The sequence below is a fragment of the Euprymna scolopes genome, chromosome 2 (assembly GCF_053919585.1).
Source record: "Euprymna scolopes isolate OS-2025 chromosome 2, ASM5391958v1, whole genome shotgun sequence".
NCBI lineage: Eukaryota > Metazoa > Mollusca > Cephalopoda > Sepiida > Sepiolidae > Euprymna > Euprymna scolopes.
Window position 1 is genome coordinate 138,400,745 of NC_136483.1, and position 19,317 is coordinate 138,420,061.

At 33.5% G+C, this 19,317-nt stretch overlaps 1 protein-coding gene across 2 annotated transcripts in view; it reads left to right on the forward strand.

The window, feature by feature from the left end:
- The window catches only part of LOC145296278 (kinesin-like protein KIF22), a 101,230-nt gene that overhangs the window by 39,390 nt on the left and 42,523 nt on the right, over nt 1-19,317 (forward strand). For both annotated transcript variants that reach the window (XM_080142479.1, XM_080142487.1), the window contains 2 exons: nt 11,262-11,306; nt 19,051-19,198. In XM_080142479.1, coding sequence (XP_079998605.1) covers nt 11,262-11,306; nt 19,051-19,198 — 193 coding nt within the window. The remainder of the gene's footprint in view (nt 1-11,261; nt 11,307-19,050; nt 19,199-19,317) is intronic.

Here is a 19,317-nt window from a genome sequence, read left to right on the forward strand (position 1 = left end):
GGGAAGAAAGTCTGATAATCAACACGTAAGACTATCCGTCTTACTGCGACTGCTTGTCTGCCGCTGTCTGCCCAACAGTCCAATATATATATACAATTTGTAACCGGTGTATAGCCAGTTATGTTCCTTCACAACACCTCCCCCTGAAGCTGAAATCTTCCTGATTTTAGCTTAAATACCTCTTCCTTTTAGGGTCAGGGCTTAATCTCCTGGTAACTTTTCTCTTTCTTGCGCTTTTCCTTCTGGTCAGCGTTACCCGGGGTAAAGGTTTCTGTCCAGCCCGTATGGTCGGTTCAGGCGAAATATTCATTGTTTGCGGTACACACGCTGGTTTTGGTATATCAAAAATATCGCACAATGTTTCCATTGGTGTCTCTTCCACATTTGGAGACAGTCTGGGACGTATTTGATTTCTGTGTCTTTTGCAGACAAAACTTAATCCTTGGATGGTATAGACCATGCTCCCAATCCTTTTTTTGATAATACCTTCAACCCACTGATTTCGTCCATTTTGAAAATTTTTGAAATATACATTTTCACCTGGGGAGAAGCACTTGGTATTAAGGTTTTCTTTTTTGAAAACTTTCTTTTTCTCTGGTAGCAGCCTATCGAAGACAGATCTTATCTTTCTTGCAAACATTAGCTCAGCCGGGGAAGAATTGACATTATTATTAGGATTTGGTGTCACCCTGTAAATTGCTAAAAATGTTTGAATACATTGTTCGTCTGTGTCCGTAGTAAGATTTTTCTTAAGTGCCCTTTTAAACGTATCTACAAATTTTTCGGCCAACCCATTCGATCGTGGATGGTACACAGGTGTTGTCATATGTAGAATATTTAGTGAGTCACAGAATTCTTTGAATTCATGAGCAGTAAATGCTGTTCCATTATCGCTCACTAAGGTTTTTGGCACTCCAAAACGGCTAAAAATTTCATTAAGCGCACTCACAGTGTTTTTTGCTGTTGGATGTCTAAACTTAAATATTTCTGGCCATTTTGAAAAAGAATCTACAATAATCAAGTAAAAATAACCATTTATAGGTCCCGCATAATCAATATGCAGACGTGACCAGGGTAGGTCCGTCTTTGGCCATGGCGTCGTTTTTACTGGAGGATCTCGAGCTGCTAATTGACATCCTCTGCATGTCTTGACACATTTTTCAACTTCCTTGTCCATACCAGGCCAGTACACATATCCTCTCATAAGGGATTTCATTCTCGAAATGCCCGGATGACCTGTATGAAATTCCTTCAGAATTTTCCTCTGTAACGTTAGTGGAATTACGATCCTCTCACCATACATGAGCACATCTTCACAGATGGAAAAAGGCGTTGTTTGATCTACCTTTTTATTTTTTTTTTATCCATCCCAATTGATTTTTCATTTTCTTAATGAAAATGTCATTTACTGCCTCTTTTTTTATTTTTTCGAAAGTTACCGGAAGTTCACGTATCATATTACACATTGAACTTGTACATTCACTTTCGTCTTTAAGCGCAGCAATTACCGTTTCTTCGAAACTTTCGCTTCTTTTAGGGATCAACCGTGATAATGCATCTGCGTGTCCTAACTTTTTTGAGGATACATGTTCCATCTTAAACTGATAGTTTAAGAGGGTTACAGCCCATCGCTGTAATCGATTCGCAGTATGTGTGGGAATGCCTTTCTTTGATCCAAATATGGTAAGTAGGGGTTTATGGTCGGTTTGCAAAATAAAAGATCGTCCATGGAGAAATCGATTGTACTTTGTAATTCCAAATATTATCGACAGCGCCTCTTTTTCAATTTGGCTGTAATTTTTCTCCGCTGCAACCAACGTTCTTGAAGCATGGGCGATAGCTTTTGTCCTACCATCCTCATACTTGTGAAGTAATACAGCGCCAACACCGTAATCACTGGCGTCCGTTGCTAGTATTAGTTCCTTTTCTGGATTGAAATGTGCCAATGCTAAGTCTGACAGTAGACATCTTTTGATATTTTGGAAAGCAGATTCACATTCCTTATTCCAGTTCCATTTAACACCCTTTTTCAGTAACTCGTTAAGAGGAGCTCTTAAATTATGTATGTTAGGGATGTAAATTGCATAGTATTGAACTAATCCCAAAAACGATTTTAATTTTGTCACTGAATCTGGAGCAGGCATCTTTTCAATTGCTTCAGTCCTTTGTGGATCCGGTCTTCGACCCTCTTTGTCGATTATTTGACCTAGATATTTAATTTTTTTCATAAAAAAATCGCATTTTTCTGGGCTCAATTTAAAACCAAATTCCTGTATTCTTTTGAATACTTCTTTTACATGCTTCTTATGATCTTGCAAATTTTCACTTTTAATTAGGATATCGTCAAGGTAGGCCATTGAAAATTCCAACCCTGCCAGCATCGTGTCCATAATTTGCTGGAAAATAGCAGGAGCAACCTTTAATCCAAAAGGAAGCCTCTTTAGCTTAAAAATGCCCTTATGAGTATTTATGCCTAAGTATTTGGAGCATTCATCGCTGATCTTAATTTGCAAGTAAGCATCTGAGAGGTCTATCTTAGAAAAAATTTTTCCTCCGTTAAGCTTAGAGAACAGATCTTCTGCGGACGGAAGGGGATAATTATGGTCCAATAGACAGTCATTTAAACCCGTTGAAAAATCTCCACAGACCCTTATTCTGTTATTTTTTTCTTTACATACACGGTTGGACTTGCCCAATCTGTGTGGTTAACTTTTTCAATGACTTCCAGTTGTTGAAGTCTATCCAACTCTTTTTCGATTGCGTCCATCGCTGAAAAAGGCACATTCCTTTTAGGTTTGAATACTGGAGTGGCATTTTTCTTTAATTCAAATTTTGCCTCTGTCTTAATACAGAGTCCTAGTCCTTCGGCAAAAACATTGGGAAATTCAGTTTTCAAATCCTTCAGGAAGTCTTCCCTTTGGTTTGCTTTTTCTGCAGTTAAAACGTTACAAAACGAATTTATGGGTTTCTCCCATAAATTAAACAGGACAATCCAATCTACCCCAAACAGGCATGTATTCTTTCCTGGTACGACGTACACTTTGGATTTATGAGTCTGGTTAGCGAATGTCACTTTGCATTTTAATTCTCCCTTGAACTCTAATCTTTTGCCGCACACACTTCTCGCCGTCTTTCTGGTTTTCGTTAATTCAGGTCGACCTATCCTTTTCCATATATCTTCATTTATAATACTAATATCTGCACCGCTATCCAGAAGCAATGTAACCAGATGTCCATTTATCCGAACATCAACATATTTCCGTCTTTCGCAGCTTTTTTCTTTATTCATGCGAAGCGTATTTACATTATCGGTCCCTTGTCTTTTCTTCTGGGCACAGTATGTTCCCTTGTGACCTCTGAGACCACATTCATAACATATTTTGTTCCTAAACCAGCAGGTCTTATTGTTGTGTCTTAAACTACCACAACATTTACACTTTAGCTTTGGGTCTTTGTATCCTTTAAGGATCCTGTGTTCTTGGAACCTGGACTTTCTTGTGGTCCCTTGCCTTTTTACTTGCTGCACCTTAAAAATATTTTTCTCTTCAATGCGAGTGTTGTCTTTCTTTATGTTAATCAGACGTTGACACTCTTCAGTGACTTTTTGCAATGTTATGTTAGGATCCGCCTCCATAATTGTTAGGATCCGTGAACGTATATCTTTGTCCCTTGGTGCTGTGAGACCTTGTACAAAGATTAAACATTTAAATTGGTCTGCGGAAATTTCATTCAATTTAAATGATTCGCATAAACAGTTCACAGTGCAAGCATATTCTAGATAGTCTTCAGCTTCTGCCTTCTGAATGTTCAAACATTTGTATCTAGAGTGAAATAGGCTATCCCTTTTATCAAATATTTTCGACAAGGTACTAATTGTTTCCTCGAACGAAACCTCCTCCGGTTTTTTTGGTAGAATTAGATTTGCATACTTGGTGTTTTCATCAGTACCCAGTTTTTGTAGTAGCAGGGTAACTTTTTCCTCATCAGTCCAGTCTAAACATCTTTTCGTAAAAATTGTTTTGTATCTTCTGTAGTATGCAGGGAAAGTAACACCAGTATCCGGGGAGTAACGAAATTCCGTTAGTGAATTTGAAATACCCTCGGCAGAAAAATTAGTCTTCTTCCCGGTCGACGTTAGAATTAGCTTTTCTAAATTCTTTTGCTGTGTCGACATTTGTCGTTGTAGTATGTTTGTTTGTTCTTGTTGTGCCTCTAAAGTTTTTTGTGTTCTTTCTTGTTGTTGTTGCAGCTGTTGCTGTAGCTGTTGTTGTTGAATTTGTTGTTGTTGTTGTTGTTGCGCTAAAAATTGTTGAGTCATTTTTGTCTGTTCCTGGATGCTAAGGGCTAGAGCCTTAGTTAACTCTGCTAATTGTTCCATGTTAGCTTCTAGTACAAAAATGTCTTTTCGAATTCTACACAATAATTCCAAAGAAAAATCGTAAATTTACGTATATCGTAAATTAGTAGCAATATGCAGACACAACACGTTTCAACAAAGTTCATCCATAGTAATTCAACAGGCTTTGTAAAATAATTCTTTTTTTTTTTTTTTTTTTTTTTTTTTCAACAACGTAAGTTCATACACAAAATATTTCTTACTTCCCACGACAAATAGTTCCAATTATTTATATAAAGGCAATAACAAACAATTAATTTTCCAAAAATAAAAAAAATATATGGCTGCCGTTCCCACGTGGCATAAAATGGTACAATAGTCGTTGTATTTATATTTTTTCTTTCGAAACTCGTAATCCTTTAGTGTAGTTTCGAATTCAACTTGCGACCATTTTTTTTTTTTTTTTTTACTTGTCAAAATAAATATAAATTCCACTTTACCTTGAACATGTTTCTATAATTTCTTGTGAGTTCTTTACGAAGAAAAATCCGTACTTTTCGCTACTTTAGGTAGGAAAAATTTTTAAATTCATTGACGCACGTGGTCAAAAATCCTTGTGTAGTTTGTTTTTTTCGTAAAACAAAAAAATCCTTGCATTGTACACAGTCCTTGGTACGGTAATTTATCTCTGTTAAGAGAAAGAACATCCTTTCGTCGCCATTGTTATATTCCTAAATACTTAGGAAATAAAGACAAACGTGAGTTACACCGAGTGGTATGTGTAATGGGGTTTATTTATAATACAGAAACGTAAGGCTGCTCGCCTAAGGTAAATAGAAGTACATAGTAACAAGTATGGGGAAGAAAGTCTGATAATCAACACGTAAGACTATCCGTCTTACTGCGACTGCTTGTCTGCCGCTGTCTGCCCAACAGTCCAATATATATATACAATTTGTAACCGGTGTATAGCCAGTTATGTTCCTTCACAACACCCCTGAACACTCGACCAGTCAAGATGTGACAAACACCGCTCCGGTGGAGCCATGAGACACCACCGCGTTCCTGACTAGCCAGTCAACCGCAAGTAACGTTACTCATCTTTCATGAACTCTTATTCTTTCCATCACTCTTTTCTGTATATACAGTGATGATCATATTTATTGGCACGGTAAAATAAAAGTTAAATTTTGTCTAATAAATTCTAAAAAAGGGATTAAATTAAAGAAAATAACAAAGTATATTATGTATTTTTAACTGGCCTTTCCGATGCATAAATCGGATTTTAGAAAAAATAAATAACAAAGGAACAACAAACATAATTGCAAAAAACCCTTGTTCAAAATTATTGGCACGATTTATTTAATAATCAATTGTATAGCCTTTGGCCTTGATTACCTTCCTCAGTCGCTTTTCATAGTTTACAACCAAGTTGTTGCACTCTTCAGTAGTAATTTTAGCCCACTCTTCCTGACAATAATCCTCCAATTGAATAAGATTCTTAGGCTTCCTTTGCATTACCCTCGATTTTAATGTTCTCCATAAATTTTCAATTGGATTAAGGTCTGGGCTTTGTGATGGCCACTCCAAAACATTAATATGATTGTCCTCAAGCCATTTCTTAGTCAGTTTAGCCGAATGTTTTGGGTCATTATCTTGCATGAACCACCAACGACGACCAAGTGAGAGCTCTTTAGCAGAGTCTTTCAGGTTTTCATCCAATATTTTAACATAATCTTCCTTTTTTATGCTACCTGTGACCTTAACAAGTCGCCCTGGTCCAGAGGCAGCAAAGGATCCCCAAAACATCAAACTGCCTCCACCGTGCTTCACTGTGGGTATGGTGTTCTTAGGCAGGAAAGCTTCGCCAGATTTTCTGTAAATATAAGACACTTTATTATGGCCAAATAACTCTATTTTCGTTTCATCAGTCCATAGAACACGTTTCCAGAATGCAACATCTTTATCAATATGACGATTTGCAAAGGCTAGCCTTGCTTTCAGGTGCATAGGCTTCAATAAGGGAGTCTTTCTCGGATGACATGCTTTTAAACCAGCTTTCTTCAAAACTCTACCAACTGTATGTCGAGATACATTCACTCCAGAGGTGCTCTGTTCATCAACAATCTCCCCAACAGAGATCCTTGGGTTTTGTTTTACTTGTCGAACAATTTTCCGTTCATCTCTTGGGGAAAGAATCCTTTTTCTCCCTCTACCCTCTAAACTCATAACGTGGCCTTGCGATTTGAACTTGTTTATTATGGCTCTAACAGTGGATTTGGGAAGGTTTAGCTTCTTTGAAATCTTATCATAGCCCTCCCCATTGGTATGGCATGCTACAACAAGCTTCCTGACGTCTTCGCTGTGTTCCTTAGTTTTAACCATGGCGATTGAAAATTATAATTTAGTCACTTATAATAGTTTAAATAAATCGCTATCTAAAAATTATCTGAAAAAAATTATTCACTGAATTAGCGTTAAACAAGCATAATATGGCTATAAAAAAGTTCAGAAAGCACGTAAACCGGAAATTGATTGATATTATACTGATACTAAAAGAAAAACAAAGCCATGCCAATAATTTTGAACAAGGGTTTTTTGCAATTATGTTTGTTGTTCCTTTGTTATTTATTTTTTCTAAAATCCGATTGCTGCATCGGAAAGGCCAGTTAAAAATACATAATATACTTTGTTATTTTCTTTAATTTAATCCCTTTTTTAGAATTTATTAGACAAAATTTAACTTTTATTTTACCGTGCCAATAAATATGATCATCACTGTATATTGCATTTGTTTCGTTGATATATAACAGTATATTTTCGTCTTCATTATGCGACCTTTTGTCTTTTCGATTCCTCTACCATTAAATACATCCACCATTATATATACATGGGGACGGGATCGTCTAACACACTGCAGACCGTCCTGTCCCCAACAAGTTAGTTCTGGTTGAAGCTTTTTAAGCACTATAGTTGGAATGCCGTCGGGGCCAGTTGCTTTACTGGAATCAAGGTTTTTGATTAGCTTGGCAACATCACGCACAGATATTTGTATATCGCATAGTGTGTTTTCTGATACAGGAGCAAATATGGGTGGGGGGTTGAAGGCCTTGGTCGCATAGAGTAGAATTAGCTGCAAAGTTCTTGGCAAAGAGTTTTGCTTTGTCTGATGCTGACGAGATTACCTCAGGTCCATTGATGATGATTGAGATAGAGCACACGCTTCTGTTCAGGATCCTGTTTGCTATTTGCCAAAACTGGTGGGAACCAAGCCGCTACTCAGCCACTTTGGACTTGACTAACTGAGCATACAACTCTCTTGCATTCTTTATTACTCTTTTACAGTGGTTGCTGGCAGTCCTGAAAGCAGTTTTAGTTTCAGTACATCTGTTACGTTGGAAGCAATGGAAAATGTGATTTCTGTACGCAATGGCAGCAACACATTCCAGAGAGAACCACAGCTGGCTGTTAGGTTTTTGCTGGAATTTTTTCAAGGATGTGAAACGGTCTATACCTACAATTAACCATTCGGTCAGGTCTGATACTATAGAGGACACATCCTTTTTAAACATGGAATGCAGAGGTAGATCTGATATAAAATGAATGAAAGCTATCCCAATCAGCCATAGAGTATTGATATACTGTACGATGGAGAGGTATCTGTGAGGACTTGTTACATTTCATTTTTATTTTAACTGATACAACAGAGTGGTTGGAAGATCCCAGTGGAGACAGACAGAAGATGAACATAACTTAGGCAAGTTGTGAGAAAAAGATCTGGGAGACTTGCATACTGGCCGTTAGTATTGGACACATGGGTGGGTTCGTGAACAATCTGAGTGAGGTCATAAGTAATGGAAAAATCATGACAGAACCTCCCCTCATCATCGTTTGAGTGGGTTAAGCATTCCACATTGTGATCATTGAAGTCTCAACAGACGTGAATGTTAGCCGAAGGATGAGCAGATAGGGTGTGGTTAATTTTCTCAGATATGCTCTTAAAGATAGTAACTCTGCTGTTGTGGGGCCGATAGAGGGCAAATATAAATGCAGTTGTGTAGGCAAGTGCAACCTGGAAGCACATATAGGGTAATTTAGGATCTTCTCCGGAGATGTCCCTACCACATGGAAAGCCATCTTTAATATAGTCACATATTCCATGCCCATTGTAATTTTGGGGATCAGATTTGGATGTTAAGTTAGAGTATCCTTTAATTCCAAACTCTTCTAGGGAAATAGTCGGTCCAATGCCATTTTCGCTTAGGAATAATAGGTCTGGTTTAGTTTGCTGTAATTGGGTTTCAACCTCTGGAAGGTTGGAATGTAGATCTCTGATGTTGGAGAAGGAGACCTGGTAGTAAGGGTCTACGTTGGAAGTTGAAGATCTGGGTTTAATTGTGTTTTTTCTGGAAACCTTTCATGATGATTTTTTGGGATGTGGAATAGATCAGCAGACTTGCTTAGAGCAGGGCAGATAGGGGAAGTAAGAGAGAAAAAGAAACAAAGAAATATATTTTTTTTTTGTAAGGTAAAGCTGTAACAATTACCCACTAATATGGCATCGAGAAGCCCCACCAGAAAATACTGCATGTTTCAGAATCCATTCACCAAATGGCAATACAGCAGTCCCAGTACTTTGCACCTACTGATAGGACAGCCTCCTTAGTGGTTAATCCAAGGTTCGTGTCCCAGACTATCAGGCGGATGTCAGCCCAAATAAAACGTTTACCTTCAGCACCCTTACTAGTAACATGGGCAAAAAGATAGACATAGAAACAGAAAATTTTTGACATCTCTGACAAATGTTCATGCAAGATACTACAAACCTACAATGCAGCTTTTCCTTCTTCTCCCTTTGTCAGAAAAATCACTCGTTAAAAATGAGGACTGAGAGACAAATAAAGAGAAGCAAGAGTAATAGAAACTGCCGATAATGCATCCACTGCATTGTATACTCACCGTTTAAAAAAAAAAAGAAGATAATATTAAGTAATGTACTTATATTAATTCCACTTTACTTGTTTAAGGGAAAATATGGTGTTAGGTTCCCCTCTCGCTAATTGAAAATAAATAGAATTTTTGAATCCATTTATGCTATACGTCAAATCATTTGCTAGATTTTAATGAATACATGCATGGATGAGAGAATCTATTTACTAAATAAAATGAGAAAAAAGATAAATATATCAATTAAAGAACTGCAATAAAAATAATATTTGCCTAGAATGAAACGGAAAACATATAACAATTAAACAACTTATCTTTTAACACCTTCCATCTCAATGAAAAATATTAAAGATATTTTTCACTTTTGATTCAGATCAGCATTCCAGAAAAAGTTTAAAAATGAGCCGTTTTAAAAACACTACTCTGGTTATTACAGATTGGTTTTGTGACGTTTTAAAGAATACGAGAAACAGGGAGAGGGGGGTGTAAAAAGAATAGAAATTTTAATGATAATAGTAGAAAGTTTGTGATTTTTATGTGGACAATATTTTCTTTTCATCACAGGTATGTACATCATAAAGATTTTTTGTTATTTTTGTTTTTTCTTAGGATGGGGATGTGGTATAGGTAAACACCAAAACTTCGATGAATAAAGAGCTCTAGAAGATAATGAAGCTCCAGCTGAAGAACGTATGATGCCTGGAGATGGGTTGACCACACTTTTGAAGGATTCTATCTAGTATAAGATTACTCCAAGAGAATATTGTTCATGGAGTCATGAATGAAATTCACAATCTTTTCTGCAACCCAAAACCATATTTGGTACAAATAAACTACACGCTGACTGATCCACCAAGTTGCATTCATGTATGCCCAACAGTCTTTATTTCATCACCATTCAATCGTAAACATACCTAGATACATCATGCAAAATAGTCAATAACACTAACACACTCTCCTTTGGCACAACCCTAATTTTGTCTGTGATGTCCTCTTTAATTCAGTCTGGGGATTGTTTCAATAGATATTATTTTTGAGATAAACCTACAAATAAAAATGGGGGGGGGAGTCAAGATCTGGTGAGTGTGAAGCTTATTCAGGATTACACCTTAAGCTGATGGTTACCTAAGATTCCCTCTCTTTCATAATATAAGCGCAATAATATTAGAGTGCAAATCCAATTTCATAAATCAGAGGCTGATTCTCTGTATGAAATGAGACAGCAAAATCATAAGACAAGAAATCCAACATGGACGACTGTTAACTGTACTGGACAAGATTTTGATGAAGGTGTCTTGCATAAGCTCTATGTATAAATGTTTTCTTCTAAAATTAGTCAATAATGTCTGAACAACCAAATTACAATTTAAACAATTGGAAACTCTTGAGCATTAGATATTATGCATAAAATATGTTCTATATCGTAATTCCAACTTAGCAATCATTCCATACCTTACGTCAGACTTGTCGATTGTTCCGTACCGTACGTCAAAGCTTGTTGACCGTTCCATACTGTACATCAAGACTTGTTGATCATTCTGTACTGTATGTCAAGACTGGCAGACCGTTTTGCACCGTACATCAAGACTTGCAGACCGTTTTGCACCATACATCAAGACTTGCAGACCGTTTTGCACCGTACATCAAGACTTGCAGACCGTTTTGCACCGTACATCAAGACTTTCCAACCGTTGTGTACCGTATGTCAAGACTTGTCAACCATTCTGTACCGTATGTCAAAACTTGCCGACCATTCTGTACCGTACGTCAAGACTTGCCAACTGTTGCGTAATGTATGTCAAGACTTGTTGACCATTCTGTACTGTACATCAAGACTTGTCGACCATTTCGTGCCGTACGTCAAGACTTGTCAACCGTTCTGTACCATATGTCTAACTTCTCTAATTGGATTTATTTAAATTTCAATCTTTTTTCTTTTTCTTTATGTAAATTTTTTAATCTTTTTTTTTTTTTTCAGCGTCATATTCCTTTCAGAAATGGTAAACTTACGAGATTGTTGCAAGTGAGTTTCAAAATTTTTTTGTGTGTCAACTAACAACAATCTGTTAGGCATTTGTATACAGTGTGAGTATGTATGAAAGATTGAGAACATGTGTTGCTTGGAGAGAAATGATATGAGAATGATATGATGGAAATGTAATATGAATCTTAAAAACAGTCTTAGCTCTGTTAGTCTTACAAAAGATCTTGCTAATTTGCATATTCTTTTAAACATTCATTTTAATTCACTATTAGTTTTTTCGGTTTTCTTATGGTACGTGTAATTATATATTGTACATGATTTATACTTGCATAATATTTGCGTAAAAAGGTTATAATGAACACAAACGTCTTTCTACACGGTGACCAAAAAAAAAAAAAAAAACGGGCCCCAACTCTAATTAGGCCCTTTTTCTTAGTGTTTTGTCCGAATGAAATGAAACTTTGGTCATAACTAGTTTATTATATTCAAAACATCACATCAAAACACAAGGGTCTTTGGCCTTTTTTTCTCCGTTCTATAGCATATGTTCTGGATGGCCTCCATTTAGCTTTTGCTTTTTTTGGGTCACCCTGTATATATATTTATGTATGCGTATATATTTTTGTTTAAAAAATTTTGCCTACCAAACTCCTCCATCAGTTTTAGTCTATGAACCCATGCGAAACTTTATATTTGGGTTTTAGCCATGGAAAATCGGTGCAAAAGTTTGAAAATTAAAAAAATGAAAATTGCCAGGTGAACGTCGAATAACAGCATTACGAATATGCATGCGTGACGTAATAGCTATTGGTTCAAGTTTTAATTTTTAGCTTTGTAGTAAACATCTTCATAGTACAGTCATTAACGTCAAAGGAAAAAGTAAATTGTAAGCTAAACGTTTTGATACTGATTCTTGGTGGTGGTGCACAAGTTCATTTTTTTTTTTAACTTTTTAAATTATTAGTATATATTGGATTCAGTACAATATAATAATAAATACAAAATCTGCATTAATCAAAATATCATATTTAAGCGTATTTTATGACCAGGCAATGCAAGGTGCCTGCTAGTATGTATGTATGTATATATATAATATATATATATATATATATATATAAATTTAAAGGGGATTAGAACAGTAGTCTAAAGAGCATAGTGTATTTTAATGTGATAGTAAAATTACTAATTTAATTAAAATACAAGAAAAGAACAGTGCTCATTGTAATTCAGATATATAATAAGCTCGATAGGCAAATATCCTAGAGCTACTTTAATATTTAATAATGTGATTGACAATTTAAAATTCAAATTAGAATTAAAAATTAAAAATCTGTTTCATAAGAAGGAACAACAACAAAGGCAATAATTTGTACGATCGTTTCGGAAAACAATATTTTTATTGTAATAGACATTAAGTCACGGACAATAATTTTGGCATATAGTATTTTTTAAACAAGGTCTCCTCATCAGCAAAAATATTGGGTGAGTTTTTTTTAATATATGTAAAAGACACCATAAATAAACCTAGCATTTTTAAGTAAGGCAGATGTATCTTTTAATTCTTTGCCTTTTGAAAACCGTAATTATCGTCAAAGCATTCATTTGGATTTTGATTGTAGCTTATAAACATATGAAATGCGTATAATATATATATATATATATATATATATATATATATATATATATATATATTAGTGTTGGGACGATTCCTAATTTTTATACGATTCCGATTCCAGGAAAATATTGATTAACGATTCCGATACCAAGTACGATTCCGATTCCTAGAGAATTATCGTTTTGAAATATACCAGGTAGTTTTATACTTATGGTCGGTAGTTCCCAAATATGTTCCCTAACTTTGGAAGAGATATTTTATGTCTACACCGTCGTGTTTTTGATTAAATAAAATTATATAGTAAACTAAACGGAAAAATTAGCAAAATTTATTTTAGAGAAAATTTATTTTACTTAATTGAAATACAGAAAAAAACTCAAAGAAAATAGAATTTATCCTTCAGAGAAAAAACAAATAAAATAGAATTTATATAACAGAACAAAAACAAGAAAATTAGAGAATAAATACACACGATTCATTATTTTGGTGCTCATAATTAACAGATTTAATGAATTAAATAAAAAAAAATATAGCGGAAGAGAAAGAAAATATATACTAATTAAATATAAAAAAGATAAATATTTAATTTAATAATTTATAAATGAACGTGCGTAATGAAAAAAAAAACAATATATCACGTGACATGGCGCCGTAGATACAAAATAACCTTTCCAAAGTTAACGACCATATATGAGAAATACCATTAATCGAAAGTTTTTGTGTTTTATACCAAAACGTAGGTATAGCGAAAAGTTACAATTAAAGGAATTTCAAAAACGATTTTTGTTTAGCTATTGATAGTTGTATTTGTGACGGCAGTTCTTCAAACCTCCATAATTCACAAGGAGTAGTTAACGCCTATTATTTTTTCTTACTTTTTCATTGCTTTTACACGTTGTTTCTAACGTGAAGAATAAGTTTAGCCAAACTAATTTTGAAATAGGGTATATCAAAGGAACACATATAAAAATGATACCACTATAAAAAACAAATGAAATACTAGATAAAATTGAGCAAACATAATTACCAAAATTACAGAAAAAATTAAAAAAAAAAAAAAATGGTGAAGTTTGTTGAGTGAAATGAATTATTGAAAGGAAATTAATTGAACTAATAGAAATGTTAAATAAAAAAATGTTACATTTCAATATTTTTTAATAATTAAATTCTCAGGGTTGTCGAAATTAAAAATTAAGTGATTTTTTTTTTAATAGACTTCTTTCGAAGCTTGTTACCTTGAAAAATACATTTAAAACCCTGTTTTTTTAAATAAATTGAAAAATAAATGCAATTAAAAAAATTTAATTGATAATTGAAACTTTAAAAACATATTAAACATTGAGAAATTACTTATCTCACAAATTAACGTCCAATAAAGTAAATCCAGTCTTCATACAGGAATTCGGTTATAATAAATATATTTTTCCCAAATTTAAAAATTAAATCTTTTTTTTTTTTTTTTTTTTTTTTTTTTTTTTTTTTTTTTAGAGAGAGAGAGTGCTTTAAAATCGCCGGGGAGTGCCGCCTAAAATTTTAAAGAAGTAAATTTTAGGAGTTTAGTGCCTTTCAAAGACGGTTATCATAATTTATTATCATCATTTAATTTCCTTTTTTTCCTCACCCCCACACCTTTCCACGTGGTTCAGTAGTTAACCAGTGCTCCTGTTGCTGTCAGTCAGCTATCTTTACCTAAGTTTTAATTTCTAGTTAAAAGAATTTTTCATGAATGGAATCAGCATTTTTAAAAATTATTTTTTTAGTTGTATATATTGTATTTACTCTTTGAAGTTAAGGAGGGTTAAAAAAAATAGTGACACCTAGATGGTGACGTAGGCAAAAAAAAAAAAGACACTGCGATTTCGACCCTCACTAATAAAACTGCTCTGAGTGACTAGTTGGTAATTTTTTGTTCCTTTTCTTTTTTATTTTGCTCCTCCAATTTATTTGGATGCTTCATAGTTAAATGTTTTAACATGTTGGTTGTGGTCATGTTAGATGGTTTTATTCCTCGCGATATTTTAATTTGACAGACTTTGCAAACGGCTTTCAACTCATCATCTTCATCAACTTCAAAAAGACTTTTTTTGGACTTTGGGCCATATTAGAAAATTCAGTTTATCTGTAAACAAATAATTTACTATTAAATTTTGTTTTAAAGCTAGTCACTTATTTGGATAATTAATTGAAAATAATCCGCTAAAAAAGACAAAAAGAAAAAAAAATATAAAGGAATGGGGCGGTAAATTGTACCAACCGGTAGTTAACAAAAAAAACTTATAGAATTTAATTTTTTAAACCAATGTATAAAAGCTTACATAATGAAATGCAAATATGCATTTTCGGGTTTGTATTACTGTACACATAGATTCGAAAAAGTTGTCAAAAACAAATATATAACAAACAAATATTATCAAAGGCAAGATAAGTTACTTTTCTACCAAACTGGATACATTTGTTTTGTTTTTATTCAATGTAACATGTTTATTCAGCTCGAAAAACATGCAGTATTTACCGATGTATTGGAAAATTCAAAATGGCGCCCGACACTCTCTTTAACATGGTAAGTTCGGGAAAAGGTGTTATAAATAATAAACTAGACAAAATACTATTAAAAAAACACCGAAAATATGTCACGGTAACATATATTGAGCGAGTTTCTAGCAGTATTTTGTATAGTTTATTATTTATAACATCTTTTCCTGAACTTACCGTGTTAAAGAGAGTGTCGGGCGCCATTTTGAATTTTCCAATACATCAGTAAACACTGTATGCTTTTCGAGCTGAATAAACATGTGACATTGAATAAAAACCCGAAAAATATATCCAGTTAGGTAGAAAAATAACTTATCTTGCCTTTGATTACATTTATTTGTTATATATTTGTTTTTGACAACTTTTTCGAATCTATGTGTACAGTAATACAAACCAGCATTTTCTTTTGAATTTTTTTTGGTTGACTGTGTTCAATTCACACATGGTTGATGCGGTTCAATATTGCTAAATTATAAGTCCTTAGTAAAATTCTATTTATAAATACTTTTTTTAATTAATCGTAAATATCATTTCGACATAAAAATTAATTGATCACAAAACCTTTTAAATATATATATATATTAATTTCTTTTTCGTTCGGCAAAAAACTGCGCAAAACACTTTTAATTTTCAATTTAAAATTCTAGAAAAAAGATTATATTATTCTGCTTTTAAGATAATCAAATTCAGGGTTTTATCTTTCTGGAGAAAAAAAAATAATGGATTTTATTTCAATGAAATTAAAAAAAAACTTGACTGAATTGAATTAATTACCCTTAAATTAACGAAGGGGTTATTTAATAACTTTAGGTTTGGAAGAGATAGGTATGGGGTCGATTTTTTGGAAACTTCAAAAGAAACCGACTGCTGTCAAAACTTTGCGAAATAATACAACGGGATCAATTTCATTTTAGAGATATTTCTTTCAAAAGCCTTCTTTTAAAAAAAGAAAAAAGTATATTGTTCTATTAAACATTTTACTGTTTAAATAATTTGACTTTGCTCGTTTTATTTTAAGAAAATATAAGTTGAAAAAGCATTTTCATTCACTATTAGGAGATTTTTCAGTAAAAAAAAACAATCGCCAAAAAGATAAGCGTTTTTTTTTTTTGTTTTTACTCGCAATGTAGAGCCCTGCATACTTCTTTTTAAGTTAACTCTTTTGTAGTTTTGATTACAATAGATCTGAATGAATGAACCTTGTAAGGGAGGGGCACTAAGCATTGCCCTGTTAATAATGAATTTCTTTGGTTTCTTTTTATTTCTCTCTTGCGGTTAGAAATATCAGGATTTTTTTTTCTTTTTTTCAACATCAGACTAAAAGAATCGTAATGAAGGAATCGGAAAATTAAGGTATTTTTTAACGATGCGATTCCGATACCTCCCAAAATACACGATTCTTACGATTAACGATTCCGATTCCGATTAATCGTCCCACCACTAATATATATATATATATATAGTCATCCACATACAGTACTGTTTCGCTGTTTCACAGCTCGCCAGTGCGGCTAGGCAAGCATCTACCTCAAGCCAGGATCGAAACCCAAGGATGAAATAAATAGAATTTTTCTATGTATTATTTTTAAAGCACTATATAAGTTTTGTACTGTTAAAAAGTTATTTAAAATAAAATTGTAGCTTGATCTACAATGTGCCATAAATCATATAAAGGAAATTCAATGTGTTAATTGTTGAAATGGATTTTATATGAACAGTAAAAGTTGTACTTCTGTCTTTTTTTTTTTTTTTTTTTTTTTTTTTTTTTTTTAAGGGATTTGCCCTAATGTTTAGGCTGGTTGGTTTAATAATTATTGTTTCCATTATGATAAATTTTCTATTTACCATAAAATGACATTACATTTGTAAGTTTTTTTTTCAATTGTCCAAAACCTTCAGTTTTAGTTATGCTCTGTGAGATTTCGCTTCCGGGTCAATAGAACATAATTTTCTAATTTCTAACAAACTTTGAACTTTCATAATTCGGTGGCTAATTGTTCTACCAAAATAAATTTGGTATCATTGTCTATATTTTGCAAAGATTTGTGCAGAATCGTTAAACATTTTGAGATATAATGAAAATAACATTTTGGGTGTATACTTGGAATTACACGTATTTATAAAAAGAACATAGAAAAATATTTATGGTGTATGTACTTGATACAGAACAAAGATGTTATATTATTGATCAAGTAGTTTTTTTGTTTGTCTTTTTTTTACTGAAGAAAATCAAATTTTACAATATTTTTGTAGCCATGGATGATCTTATAGAGAAATAGATAAATTTTGTTAGTCAAATCGAGTTGTCTGCCCTTGAATTAATGCAACCTAAAAAAATATGGTTCCTACTACCTGTCTTATCCGGCTAGTCATAAAATTTGATTTTCTTTAAAAAAAAGCACAAAAAACTGAAGTGCCTTAAATAAGTTTCCAGACTTTTTTGTTCAAGCATTTAAAATTGTTGTAGACTTTTGAAAATTCAGTATCTTATTGCTATAGACTGGCTAATTATTATTGCTTCAGGTTTAAATGGACAGCTACATTAGGAAATGGAATACACTGATTGTCACAGTTGGTGAATTTCAAAAATGCAGTCTGTACATGAGAACACTTTCAAAGAACTATATGCAATAAAATTCTGTTTTAAACTTGGGGTAAAAATGTCACAGAAATATATGGAATTCTTCAGACTGCTTTTGGACCATCTTGCATGAATCAAGCATCAGTTTTTGGGTAGCATAAGAGATTCAAGAAAGGCTGGGAGTCTGTGAGGGATGTGAGAGTCTGTGAGGGTCTGTGAGGTGTGGAAGGAGTAAGGAAGTCAGAACACCAGAGTTGATTGACAAATAAAGAAGTTCATGGATAAGGACCATTTTGTGTCTAGAGAGACAATAAGTGCATAGTTTGATGTCAGTGTGGGAACTGTACACACAATTATTTGCCAGGAACTGAAGATGTGGAAGATTTGCATGAAGTTTGTTCTAAGGGTGCTCCATCTTTGTTACAGACTATTTGACCAAGATGGGCATCAAGACAGTTCCTCATCCTCCCTTTAGTCCAGACCTTAATCCCTGTGACTTTTGGTTAGGAAACTCAAGGAATACCTTAGAGGCTGTCATTATGAGGCAATTGAGGAAATGAAAGAGATTGTGACGAGGATCATTAATCCACTCACACAAGAGGACTCCCATGGGGTCTTCCTATTGTTGTTGGAACAGTACAACAAGTGTATTGCAGCGGAGGAGATAACTTAGAAGGGGATTCAAGTTTCATGTGTGTGCTATCAATGAAAGTGCCCATATGAGAAAAAGTCTCGAAAGTTATTTTATGCACCTTGTACTTAAGTTATGTGATTTTTGGAACATGACATCTTTGTTCCATGATGAGTATGCACATCATAAAGATTTTTTTGTAATTTTATTTTTTTAAATAAATGTAATTCTAAATAAGAACCAAATTTTAATTTGTGATATGTACTAAAATACAAATTATTTGATGATATTAAGAACTTGAAGTATGAAAACTTTTAACCAAAATGACTGAAGTCTGCATTAGATAATCCAAGAAATATTCATTTTTTTTTTTCTTTGTGATAACAAAGCTTAACAAATTCCTTTAATTTCTCAATGTTTCCAGAATTCTCTCAGTGGGTCGTCCCATATTGTGATGATTGCTAATGTTGCACCAGAAGAAGAACATTACCATAACACGTACTGCACTTTAAATTTTGCTTCAGAACACAAAAAATTTGTCGAAAATCCAACGGTTAACGAATTGGCCACAGGTGAGATCATTATTTTTAAGAGGTTTCTTTTACCTTGATTAAGAACACATGAGCAGGTAAAAGTCGCAAGCATTTATTTATGTGACCCATTTATTTATTGCACTAATGGCAAGATTAAA